The sequence below is a fragment of the Orbicella faveolata genome, unplaced genomic scaffold (genome assembly GCF_042242905.1).
Source record: "Orbicella faveolata isolate gen_17 unplaced genomic scaffold, um_ofav_v1 contig_46, whole genome shotgun sequence".
Lineage (NCBI taxonomy): Eukaryota > Metazoa > Cnidaria > Anthozoa > Scleractinia > Merulinidae > Orbicella > Orbicella faveolata.
In genome coordinates this window covers 17,286,323-17,300,596 of record NW_028301576.1, presented here as the reverse complement: position 1 = coordinate 17,300,596, position 14,274 = coordinate 17,286,323, and the positions used below count along the sequence as shown (strand labels likewise).

General features: G+C 36.9%; 1 protein-coding gene across 2 annotated transcripts in view; it reads right to left on the bottom strand.

Annotated features, from left to right (window-relative positions):
• LOC110067402 (uncharacterized) overlaps positions 1-14,274 on the bottom strand; it is an 89,703-nt gene that overhangs the window by 61,590 nt on the left and 13,839 nt on the right. The window contains exons 5-8 of one of the 2 annotated variants that reach the window (XM_089278620.1): positions 6,995-7,090; positions 4,159-4,310; positions 3,877-4,018; positions 3,297-3,348 (exon numbers count right to left, since the gene is read on the bottom strand). In XM_089278620.1, the coding sequence (XP_089134746.1) occupies positions 3,297-3,348; positions 3,877-4,018; positions 4,159-4,310; positions 6,995-7,090 (442 nt within the window). The remainder of the gene's footprint in view (positions 1-3,296; positions 3,349-3,876; positions 4,019-4,158; positions 4,311-6,994; positions 7,091-14,274) is intronic. The other variant, XM_089278619.1, reaches the window with a different exon arrangement.

Below are 14,274 nucleotides of genomic sequence, written 5' to 3'. Positions count from 1 at the left end.
AGGCAAAGTATTCGGACATTTAAAAGGCTTACAGAACCGAGTTATTTTCCCTTTTGCCTTGAAAAACAATGGCTATCATCTGCTAAAAAGCAGTCACAAGAGTCATACAAAACAATGCCATGTTTTATCATTAGAACTAGCAGGCTGACATTATGTCTGCAACTACAAATGTGCCATTTTGGTTTTGGTATAACACTTAAAACAGAACACAAAAAATAAACATTTTACTGAGCTCTTTTCGTTTATTACACAAGCTAATTTCTCCCTTTCTACTTTTTTCTTTCAAAAAAATATATGCTCTTGGAGACATCTGGAAGCAGTCAGACAATATAATGAGAAAATAATAAATAGCAAGCTGAAGCTAAACGCGTAAAGAAACACACAGTGGGACCATGCTGGCGAAAAGGCTAAGTTTGTTGCTCCGCTACACATTCCACTGGCTATGTTTTTGACGAATTCAAAGATTTTTTACTCACGCAAAATTCATTGTCGAAAATCATCTGCCGTTGGAATCTCCGAAATAACGTAATGTGGCCAATTTCGTGTGGCCTACACAGACACGTCTGGGATATTAAATTTAATTTCCACGACAATTCTCAAAACGCTTATATTGTAATCAAAAGAACTTACAAAGAACTAGGTGATATAAACACTTTTAAGACCCTATAATGCTCCCGGTTAGATGCAAGTTGGAGTATTATTCAGTTGCCTCGTCCACCTTCACAAACAGAAATATGAAACTAGCGAGAATTCAGCGTAGGGCCACGAAGTTTATTCTAAAATCTGATGAACCGTATGATATAAAGTTAATAAAGAAAGCATAACAAAGGCCCTACCTTTCTGATATCACATTTTTATTTATAGTCTGATGGTCTCGACCATCTTTTTTCTAAACTGTGATCCTTGAAACCTTCCTTGCCTTTCTCACCCACAGTAAGGAGTGTCAGATTAAAAGTCAAAATTTTAAAAGAAATCCTTTAACTCAATGTTTCTAACCGCGAAAGAGTTACCGTATATCTTCTGAGCCTAACGATTGGTCCATAATTTGGTGAACGACTGTTAAGTTTCCTAGGAGAAGTGTTTTTAAATGTAAGGATGCGTGAAGACTCACTCTATTTTCTCAAACATATTTGGGCCATTGATTAATTGATGTGGTCGTGTCAGTGTATTGAATAACATAATGCAAAATTCTGAGACATTGTTTACATGTAAAGCACTCTTCAAGGCTTTATAAGCTTTATAGAGTCGGGATTAAGAGGCATCACCGCTTGAAGGGATAAATAACCTGATTTCCTATATTACTGGTTCATTATTGTAGCCAATTTTAGGCTCACAGGCCACCAGAGCGCGGAATGCAAGCGTCACTATCACGTCATGAAATACCGAAAATATAAGACGCCTCATAATAGTTTTTACTTTAAACTTACCTATGTTGTGTCCTTGATGATTCGTGTGATTTTACAGGGTTGCAGGCGTTCCAGAGCCGGTTTGAGACTTTTTCTGAGCTTGATGATTTTTCACTCAAAGAAGCGCTTCTTCGGGTGAAAAACCACCCCGTCCAAAAAAAAAAAAAGCCCTAATCCACCGCTTGGTCGCCTAAAACACTGTAAAACCATAAACGACAAAAAGACAACATAGCTCAGTTCAAAGGAAAACTTGATTTCTAATTTTGCACATTTTTAAGTGCCAGTGCGAAAGCCTTTTGACTTCTGATTTCTGAGCCTTCTGACTTCCTACTTCAAAATTTAAATGATCGATATCCGACGTGCAACTTATTTCCCTGGAAATCGAGTCAAATTTAACCATATTAGACATCAGGTTTCGGGCCAGATTTCACTATTTGTTAGTGTAATACTTATTATGTAAATCTAGTTTCACTGAGAGTCTAGGAAGGGATACTTCTGTTTTGCAAAACTACGATGGCAACCCAAAGGAATTGAATCGAAGACGTCGCAGAACAAAGATCGAAATGAACTGAAAGTAATACATTTTGTAGTGCCATAATATATACACGCTTACATTACTGATACACAGTTTAGTCGCATTTAGCCTGCCAAACTTATTTTGTGTATTAGCGAGTGCAATCCTTAGTGTTTGGAATCGCCTTTCTTCGGTCGTTTTGTGTAACTTTCCTAGCCCTTCATATTGCGTTCTTGAATAAGACATTGCGTTGCTTTTCTGAGGATTTTCGCTATTAACTCAGATGAAGAGACTTCAGTTCAAACTTCTTAACCACAACAAGAAAGTAAAATTATTTATATTCTTTTCTTTCTTCACGAAGAAATTTGTTGCGCCTGATTCCAAACAACTAGAGCAGTTATTTTTCCTCCAATGTTTAATAGGGACGGACCATTATGTTTCTGGGGGGTGGGGTCTGGGTAATTTCCGAAAAAAAATTCCTGCACAGCAAAAACTGTGAAAAAAAAAAATCGTACAAGAGGAGCCATGGGGAAAAAAATCGAGCAAGTTCTCCTACTATCATTGTTTTGATTTTTTATGTTACAAAAACTCTTGCACAAGCTATTGCCCACCAAGAAATGCACAACCTAAAGGTGAGAAAAAAATTCGGACCACAGAAAACTCCCAACTCCCTTAGAAAAAAATAATGGTCCGTCGCCTTATGTTGTAAATATCATATCCCATTGCGCGATATGTTTCTTTTTGGGTGGCATTGAAAAACGATTAAATTTTGACAGATAGTTTGCAAAGTAAATAACCTTAGTGAATAATCTCACCGCATGCCCGAGTTCCTTTAAGAAATACGAATTCCTAACTGAGTATTGCGGGTGGAGAGGCACTGCCTTTTGAAAGAGACAGGGATACTCATCATCTCGCTTAAAGGTCTCAATTTTGGATTTTTGGTGTCCACTTCAGCTGGTAGTGTTTAGTTTAAGACAGTAATTTGATCACAAATACACTAATTTAGAAATTACGTTTGCCACTTAAGTCTTCTTACTGCTAAGATGATTTGGGTGTCCTGTTAAGCCTGCTATATTGTACATGTGGTGGTTAAATATTTGAAGCGGTACACTTTTTTAATTGAAAGTTGACGAGGTGAATGAAGCAGCTTAGTTTGATTTCTTTAAAGTAAAAACAAAATAAACAGAAAGCAACTATGACTGCACACAAAGATTATGGCACATGGTGTGACATGCAAAGATTTTAAGGTGATCAAGTGAAACTTTCCTTGCACATTCTGTCACAACGAATTGTTCTATTTAATTATTATCATTTTTTTCGAAGTTAAAAGTTACCAGTTTGTAGGCGACCAGACAGCTGTTTATTCTAGCACCAACCTCATTTCAATAACTTCATGGTTTTCTGTGTGACCTTCTGCTTTCACCCTTTCTGTTTGAAAAAAAATAAATTCAAACCTAAATAATTATAAAACAAAAATTATGCGCCAAATTACTTGAAGGCAACACCTGATACACCCCTGTTAGCCAATACAAACTCAGTTTGGAAACAAGTGTGTTTTTGTCCAATCCCCACTGAAAAACACCTTAGCAGTAATTGCAATTCTTGTCGGTGGTTTACTCGGGAATAGCATACAAGCCTTCCAAACAAGCATGTAGCCCAGGAGGGGGGTCAGGGCGTGTACAAAGACTAGAGTTATGGACTGATAAAAGTTGGCACTCTTTTTCTCAGAAGCTTGAGTCCATGAGAAAAAAAATACTTTGTGTTTCTTAGGAACATTATTATTTACTGATTAAAGCAAAACTTAGTTTAAGGCATTAATTTATCAAGTGTTGTGACCATAAAAACTGATTTCTCCTGCTCAAAAGCTGAAAAGGACTTCTCCTGTGCATAAGGGTGATATAGCCCCTTGTAGTTTTCTTTACCCCCCAGCAATATACCATAAATGACTATACTCACTCGTGTAACAGTCAGAACAGAAGTCAACATCAATGCAGTTAAGGCAGCGGTATCGGATGTCTGACAGTGTTACACGACAGCCACTACACACATATACTCTAGGAATTTGGTCCTGGAACCGTGCTACAAACAGATTCAGCCGCTGAAAAGAATGACAAAAAATTACTTATTAAGAACAGTGTAACATTAGTTTACTCTAGCCTCACCCACAATTTTTTCGCAAAGGATTTGGGTCTATGATAGGAATTTGACTGTCTTATTTACGAATTATATGATACGAACCTTTCGTTGTTGGTCTGTCTGTTCCTCCTTCTGCAGGCGTACGAAAGAATAAGTGTTCTGTTTGACCATCTTCAACCAAGTATCGTGATCTTCATATTGATCCAGCTCCTGTTCTCTATTCATGTGCTTCACGTCTTGCTCAGTAGTTTGGGCTACAGGCAAAAGAAAAGCTTTTTAGAACTTGTTTAACGTACTAACTGACTCGTAAATTTTTGCACCAAATTTCACGTAAAAAACTTGACAACTTAACCCTGATATAATGGTTTCTCAAATTATTAGTGAAGTTACTTTCCTTGACTTGCACCCATACATGTACATAATCTTAATTCCCCTGAGTATCAATATATAACTGTATAGTAGAATGAGCTGACACTTTTACGCTGTACATTATAACTAGCATTACAAATTAAGATTCTTGTCTAGTTGCAATGTTTATCGCCCCTGAATATGCCGGTGTAGTCTTCTTAAATGCTCTCTTGCACTCCAGTAGATTTCCTGACATCTTTCACCCATGATAACTATGTGAAGATCTTGTCAATCTAATGAACGGCAGAGCTCAAGTCCCATGTGATGATTTTAACCTTACTTGTAGAATTATAAATCTAGTAGCATGTAGCTGTCTTTGGCATTCCTTAAAGTCAAAGGGGGACATTTTGCAAAATAGAAACAATTAATGGACTTGCAATTAAAGGGATTTAGAAGTTCAGGTAGTTCATTCATCCCATGTATCACCACATCAACGAAAATACTGACATCACAGATTGTAATGTTGTGTTGAATAATAAAAACTTAACACCAAAAAAATACTGACATCACACGGACTCTAGCCTCGGCGACGAGACGCTCTTGGGGCTTGTCACACAACCTTTCCTCTAATGGAGAGCAATACGTGACGAGACAAACATCTGTGTAGAAGGCTACACTGACTCTAGAGTTTCACCTCACGTTTTCATTTTTATATCATCTGTTTTATTACCTAATTCAAGTTGTTTTGCAGTGTGGATAAAAAAAGGTATTTTTTTTTTTGCACGTTCACAATCAACAAACAGCTATAACCACAGACAGCTCAGATCTTTATGAGTTGTATTTGATATGTTTGAGGTAGCTGGCGATCAAGTAAGTTTTTTAATCAGAACACCGTAATTAACTTTCTTGACCAAAAACAACACAGCATTTTACTGAACCTGTGACAAAGTCCCAGCATGCTTCACAGTTAACATGCTCAATCCAGAAATATTGTCCCTAAAATAGTCCCTGCAATCCCGCTTCGTTCAACATCTGGATGGTCACCCTGTGAACTGTCTTCGCCTGTTACTGTGTCTACAGACATGTGAAGAAAACTTGGTCAAATTGACCACTTAAAAACTTAACACCCGATCACCAAGGGCTAATAATAATCATGGAAGTGCATCCATTAAATAATTGGTGCCCATAAAGAAATAACTGTCATTTACAACAACAATCTTGCTCTTGAGATCTAACAAAAAACTTTACAAATACACTACTACATTTTTTACACCAGTTGAAACTGTGGGGATAATACAGGATGTCCAAAGAAACTCTGATTCTCTAAGTGCTACAAATACATAAAACCCTTGTCTGTGATACACGGTTTTATATAAGGATTTTGCAGTTTTCCACACTTCCATTTTACTACAGTGTGATGATATAGCAGTGCCTGTAAGAGCAAGTTAAACTTCGTTTAAACCAACTGGCCAGAAATATCAATCTTAACATTGGGAAGAGAAAAATACACAAAGCTTTGAGGATCATTGGTTTTACAAGCTGATTGTCACCACTCTCAATTTTTGTTTTCCCTTTGAACTGCTGAGCACATGTTTCACTTAACAATGCCTCTCTCTACGATATCAATTTTTCTTGATAACAAGGATTAATTCTCAATTTTTTTGAACTCACTGAGACCTGTTATGATTCTTTTTTGGGTGTGAAATCGTTATTTGAGACTGTAATTTGGATTTTTTTAAACTTTATAGACACGGGTGTTTAACAGGAAAATACACCAGTCGTAAAATTTATATGAAACATCATCCGGGACCTGAGTAATGTTTTTCTTGCCGGCTGAGCTTGCTAAAGAGGCAAGAAATGAAGGTCTCGCACACTAAATAGGGGGAGGGCTGAGCATGAATCAGGATATCAGATATCACATTTGCCTGATTCAGTCATGCGATCAAGTTTCGTTCCTTGCCACAAGAAGCAACAGCTTTTTCACCGTTCTCCGACAAGAAGTGCGCTTAAAACATCGCTCTTAACACAGTATATTGCCACTGAAATCGAGTGCTACCAAACGTTGTTTACTGTACCTCACAACTACAGTCCCATTAGGGAAACAAGGAAATGTTCCAGAGATGACACATGGTGGCTTGAAGATATGAATTTTAATTTCTCCCGTTAAAAACAATATTTTACTCACACTTTGGGCTCATTCGTAAAATACTGTTTTGCACCACCATGAAATATCATATTAAATTTTTATGTACCATCTTCTGAACACTACCAAAACTGAAGAGCTTCAATATGTTTCTTATTAATGCCCACTAAAAGGTCACTGAGGAGTCTATACCTTTTGGGGATTATGACACCTTGACAGAAATAACTTTTATTAAAAAATTTCTTTTTCCCAATTTTATTTTCAAGTTTTTGGAAAATGTTACCTCAAATAATGAACTTTAATTTGGTTGAAAAAAAAAATTGGCATAAGTATGTGAAGCCCCACAAAGTTTTGGAGTAACTTACATTCCTTCACGAAGAACAGCATCACAGCATGACAGTGGGCTTCCGCATGCCATACAACTAGAATTGTCACTAACAACAATACCTGCAAGCCTGGTTTGTTTAGCATCTGGATGATCACTTGAACAATGCAACTCTCTCTTTGAATGACTATTTGAACTCTCCTCCCCAGCTGATATGTCTGCAAGAAAACACATTTGTCAAAATTTAACTGTGCTGGTAACAATGATACACAACAGTAGAAAAAGAAATAACACAACATCGCTGTAGGGGTTCATTGGACAATGGATAGCTACAGAAGAACAGCATATATGTGTTGCGGAAATAATTTTTAATGGCAAAGTTCTTTTTTCTGGCAAGTTCATATTAATTAAATTATAATTAATGAAAACAAACACAATAACTATAATTTTTATTAATTACATATTCAGTACAAGACAGCTCTACCCCTATTAAACAACAAATGCTAATTGATGTGATGTTCAACAAAAGAAAACTCAAAATACAATTTTGTTGTAGTTTTTCTCTTTTTGTTTTTCGTTTTTTTTTTTTGCAACACAATACATCACAATGTCAAACAATTGCATCTTATTTTGTTTCCAAATCATTTGTTTCAGCTAAAGAGAAGCTACTATTTGGGGGCTTGAAAATGTAGGAAAAGGCCATCCAAAAAGTCTACGTGCCACTGGATCTAAATGTAATAAAAAAAAATACAGATTAAACTACTGCTTTTATTGTCATACAAGCTGTAGGTGAGCAATGTTCCCTCCATGTCTTTGTATTGGACATGCGCCATGCAAAGTGTCTAAAACTGACATGAAATTTTGTCTCTAAGCCTGACCTCCAGAGTGCATAGCAATCCTGTGTGAGCTTGTCTCGATTTTCAAAATTTCATTGGGGATGCTCCCAGGACCCCCAGAGGAAATAATGTTACTTTCAAAGCCACTCCATAGTTAAATCTGTACCTATGGGGATGATTTGTACTTATAAAGGTTTCCTCACAATCAAAGTCGTAAGATTTTTTTTCAAATCTCGATACATTTGCCACAATACAATAGTTTTCACCTAAATATATGATAATATATAGATTTAGCCACGCCGAAAAGTAGAGCTTCTGATTGCAATAACTGACGATAAAAGAAAAAGAGAATTATTTTTTCTAGGACCAGAAACTCAAAAAATGATCGATTGTGAGCATGTAATTGCTCAGCGTGTGGTTTCGCTATTTTTTCCAGTTAAACTTTAACAAACTATACCCAACAAGCCTAAACAAGATTGTAGAAATTACGTATGCGATATATCAGGGACTTTCCAAGAGACGATTGTACAAAGAATATGTCAGAAGAAAAGTCAAGAATGCGCCAGGGGTTAATTTGCACCACAATTTTGCCTTTGCAAGTACTCCTTCCTTGCCCCACAGAGAAATAACATGACTTCAGCCCACGATCCAATCAGTAAACCAGTAACTGGTCAGTGGTCAACTTTAAAAAAACACACAACCTCGATGAGCTCTAAACCTGAGCCCGCGATATAGTCACATGATACTGGTCAGCAGATAGCTTGTCGTGACAGCTGTCAATTAAAAATAGCATGGATGCCCAAAATCAAAGATGTTTAGCTATGGTAATGGTGCTACTCTCAGTTTTCAAGGTATTAGCTTATGGACGGATGTATGTGCGTACGTATGGACAGTCAGGTGACAACCAAAATTTTTCAGATCAAGGGGTTACCAAATTTTATAAGGTATGGGGCTGTGCTCGTGCGCTCTTGGTACGCAGGAGCTCCGCTACAAAGCAATAAAGAATTGGCTCATGCTTGCTCCAAGGTCACACATGGACCATATAGCAGCTGCCAGAGGCGCCAATGTATGCTTTCGGTTTGACCTTGTTGAGCTGCGTCGTTGCTTTACTTTGCGACGGCGATTAGCCGCGACAATTATTATTATTATTATTATTATTATTATTATTATTATTAGAGTGCGTACATGTATATTGAGTTATGGATGCACACCGGAAGTTTGGAGAGCATAAAAGGACGCAAGAGTTTCTCGAGGCGATAGCCGAGAGCAACTCTAGCTTCTTGAGTGCTCTGCAAACTTCCCGGCCAAGTGCATCCATAACTTGATATACGCACAGCTAAAAGCATGAACCAATTCTTTTATAACATGGCGACAACAACTTCTATTCGGCACGACAAAAACATAAGAGGAATTATGGTGGAAAACAGGGAAATTAAATTAACAGCCTTTGCCAATGACCCGACGACATTTTTACAAGGTATTCAGTCCTTTGAACGCCTTTCCATCATGCTAGATAGATTTGGCATCTGTTCTGGTTTGAAGTTGAATACTGAGAAAACTGAAGCCCTGTGGCTTGGGAGAAACTATTACAACCCCCCGCACATCAACATTGAGAAAATTAACAAACCTATGAAAATTCTAGGCGTCTATTTCACCTATGATTTGCGCAAAAGACAGGAACTGAATTTCGAAGAAATATTGAAATCGCTATCGAAAACTTTGAAAAGATGGGAATGGAGACACCTCACTTTATATGGGAAAATTCAAAAAATATTACAAAAAATATTATTAAGCTAATCGATTCTACTATTTATAGCTTCATTTGGAAAGGTAAGGATAAGATTAAGCGCCTTGCTCTCATAAGCGACTATAAAAACGGCGGATTGAGAATGCCTCACATTCAGACAATGATCGATACGCAACGAATTATGTGTCTTAGGAAATATACTGAAGATTATATTAGCCCTTGGAAGCAAATACTCTCATTTTTTCTGAAAGATTACGGTGGTAAGTTTCTCTTGCATTGCAAACTCAGTGTTGCTGACTTCCCTAGCTGTCTTCCAAATTTCAATAGGGAATATTTCAAAGTCTGGTGCAATCTATCCATAAAACCCATTTTGTCCTGCGAACAAGCCTTAAATCAACTATTATGGAAAAAACAATTCCTTCGCATCAGTGGTAAACCTATTTTCAACAAGATGCTCTTCTCAAAAGGTCTCATATCTCTTGCTAATATCTTAACAAATACTGGTAGCCTTAAACCTTGGACCTTTTTCAAGGCAGAAAGGCTAAATTTTAATGATTATTTGTTACTGTTTGGTCTCTACAATTCTATTCCTCTCACATGGAAAAATGCTCATCAACTCCAAAGACGACACTTCAGCTGACACTTCAGCTAACAATTCAGCTGACTCTCGGAATATCATGCTCAGCTACACTCTTTACTTAAAAGATAGTACTCTTCCTCTTGATTCAATCACCTCCTCGAAATTGTATTGGAAACTTATAGAAATTATTCCGGTCTATCCTTCAGCACGGCATAAATTTAGTACCTTGTTTGAGAATAGTGGTGATCTTAATTGGGAAGTGATCTATCAAATTCCTCATGTTGTCACGCCTGACACTAAAACAAGAGTTTTTCAGTATAAATTACTAAATCGAATAATTTATACCAACAAATCCTTATACAAAATGAAAATGATCGATTCACCCCTCTGCACTTTTTGCAAAATTTCAGATGAATCTCTTGAGCATCTTTTTTGTAGGTGTGATTTCATTGTAGCATTCTGGATGTCTGTTGCTCTTTGGGTTAAATCCTTGCACATTGCTATCGATTCTCTAAACGACTGTGACATAATCTTTGGATTGACGCAAAAAAGGTCTCATTGGTTGCTTTTAAACCATATTATCATCGCTGGAAAGCTAGTTATTTACCACAGTCGTCTGAAGAATATTTTACCATCATTGCGGCATCTCATGATAAAATTAGATCACATAGAATCCATTGAACGATCTATAGCCATAAAGAACAACCGACTTAAAATCCACGAAGGAAAGTGGAAGCCTCTTATCAATTAGAGACACTTATATGTATATTTTTTATTGCATATTTATTGTATAGACACTTTTTTCTGTATTGTTAGAAAACTTATGTAGTGTTGTAAGCGTTGTAAACCTTATTGATTTATTTCCGTTTCGGATGTTAAGTATAAGTAGTGTGAAGTAGTGTGAAGTAGTGTAGTAAACAATGTGGATGTAAAAGTAGTATGTAAAGTAATTAAGTAAATTACTATGTAGTGTAGAAGTGTGTGGTAGTGTAATATACAATGTAGGTGTAACTTAATGAATGTAATGTAATTATAAAAATAAATAAATAAATTAAAAAAAAAAAACTTTGGTGCTAAAACATGTTTTATTTGTGATTGACTACAAAGTTCTCACAATGCATGGTGAAGGAAAACGAAGGTCATTAGGATCCTAACACGCTGCAATCAGTTGAGCAACAGTTGAAAGAAAACGCTTAACCTGGTTTCTAACATTGTCAATGAAAAATTCGCTTCTTCAAATTTAATACAATGAAAATGTAGGCAAACAAAGTCAAAATTACTCAATGAAAATGTAGACAAACAAAGTCAAAATACTCAATTTTAAGTAAACAACTTAGCTTGGCAAAAGTCAAAGGCTTGAAGTAGAGTTTGGATTGTTCAGAATAATCTTCACATTGCCAAAACATAGACAAAAGGAAATTCCACTAAACAAAACTCAACATTAATTTTGCAGCAAAATTGAAACTGCACACATCATGTTATATACGCATGGCCGTGCGTACAAAGATATTTCATTCATGATGGCTCAATAGGAATTAGATAGGACTAGCGGGCATGCTATGTGTATGTTAAAATGCTCCTTAATTCAGGGCTGTCACTTATTTTTGAAGTAGGCAGAGAAATGAAGAAGTAGCCTGGATTGGGGTCTCCCTGCTTCACAAATTAGATGGTATTTGATATATTTGGGGTAGCTGCCCATCAAATAAGTTTTAAATCAGAATGCTGTATTAATTTCCATGGCAACAACCAGATCATAGCATTTTACTAAGCCTGTGACAAAGTCACTGCTTCAGTGAACCACATCTGATAGTCAAACAAAGGGCAATCATGAGAGTGCGTTCATTCCACATATTGATGCCCCATAAAGAAATAGCTGTTTCTTTTACAGCAAATTTCAATCAATAGAATTGAGGAAAAAAGGAGAAACAAAAGTATGTCAAACCACCCTGCTGTTCGAATTTGATGCTGACACAAGCCATTTGTCTTGTTATATGAGCAAATCTATCTCAACTGCAAAACAGAAGTTGAGAAAATCATTTGGAATTTGCTGTCATGATTTTTTCCGAGGCCTAAACAGAAGTTTCGCGTTAGTCACCATAGCAACCTCCTCTCTATGCAAAGTATGAGTCAAGTTGCATGTCCTCAACAAAAATGCGGCAAAACTATATAAGCTACTATCATTTACATTTACATTTTGATTCTTGCAAAGTCACCCAGTGACATGAGCTCTACGGCATGTAAGATTACTCAATACAAATACGCGATCTGAATAAACGGGACTGCAAACGTAAAACTGGCTATTGGAAGGGTATTTAGTTGCAGTTGAACAACATGTGTTAATATCTCAAACACGTGCAAAGCAACACAGTCATATGACGGTTAAGCTAGAATTCTCGCTTTGAATTTTGAGATAATTCAGAAAACTACTTTGAATTCTCAATTACCTATGATACCTTCTGAGTTGATTTCCTCCCAAAAACCATCTTCTGGATCTTTAGAATCGTTTTAAATTTGTTCTAGAAGTGAAATTGCTTGATCATGCTAAAATCAACAGGCAGGTAATATCAGAGAGTCTTAGCTCAACTTACCGAAAAATTGACTGCGAATTGGAATTGATTTGCATACTAAAAGATACTACCACTATTTCATTACTGCTTTACATGCTAGTCGGGGGGTACTAAAACTGCGAGGGCAGAAACTGCAAATGTAGGCTAGATGGAAAACGTGGGGCTGGAGTCCCCAGGGTATGGGGCATGGGGTCCCAGGGTAACACGGGGTCTGGTGGTAAACACAGGTCTAAGTGGAAAACACGGGGAACCATTTTTTCACCAAAATATGAATTTTCGTCACTGAAATGAGAAGTTGAAATTTTGTTATTTTACATTGCAATAAAAATCAATTCACCATTTTAGCATGAAAGGGGTTTGTCAATCAAAAAAGCAAATTAAATGCGTGGATTTTTTATACGTTTGAAAAGGAAATAATTTAATAATAAAGACTCTTTTGCTTAGTACCTTTAACCATGAAAAAGCCTTTCTATACAAATAATCACTTTCGACTGTAGACTTGAGCGTTCAGGGCGACTAAGGGACCGGGGGGCGGGGGGTGGCGGAGGATTTTCGGCTTAAGACAGTAACATTTAACTGATCCCACCTTTAAAATAATGTTATTTCATTGAAATACTCCCCTCATAGCTATTAATAAATTTTGTGATTCCCCAATGTCTTTGCACACATATTCACCTTTCGACGTGTATATTTAGTGCTTTTAACGGTCATGTGACAGTAGTATTTCGAACCATGATGCTGACTTAAATGAAGCCGCCATGGTTCAGTCTCTTGATCCGAGTCTTTGATTCACGATATCTGATCAGGGTTCTTAATAGAAGTTTTCACAAATGTCCAATAAACATAACAGGCAGCATAAATTAAAGCGAGGCCCAATTCGCCCGTAGGGGCAAGCCAGCGTAAGGGGTCCGGGGTATGGTCTCCTGGAAAGTTTGAAATTGTAGGTTGCCAAAGATGCGATTTCATGCATTTTGGGGAGCAAAGTGTTACAGGAAATGAGTTGTTTATGATCATAAAATTAGATGTAGCAAGTTGCACTGTTTCACCTTTTTAATTAAAATACTAATCTTCTTCTTCAAACGTCTCAGTCTGCAAGTCTTATTTTATTGTTATATGTGTACAAATTTTAATGACCAGAACAGGTGGCTACATTCGAATTTCAAGCCGGTAGAATTCCGCCATTCTACTGAAAACCCTGTGACTGATGTCAGTTGACATACCAGCAACTAACCATCCCAAGTGTTTGGAAACTGCAATGTTATCTTTTAGAGTGCCAAATAGCTGTCCACCAAGTCTGTATGGGTATGTGACATTTAGTGATCCCCTTTTGGGCTCTCAGTTATGGCTGATTCCCCTTTCTGTCATCCTAAAAATCCAATTATCCCCTCCAAAATCCTCCGCCCCCTCCTCTGTAGTTTTCAACAGAGGACCTTTACTCAACGAGTCTATTTATTCAACTAATGGATAAAATGCTACACACCCATGTTATGAAACTGATTTGCATTACTCACACACATTCCATGCACATTCCATACGCATGCATTCACACGCTTGTTCCACACCCCCCAGGCAATAAATAATGACGGGTCCCTAATGTACAATACCACAGAAGTAATTATAAACCTGGAGTCTGATCATTTATAAAATCGCTAATGAGGTCCCAGTCGATAGT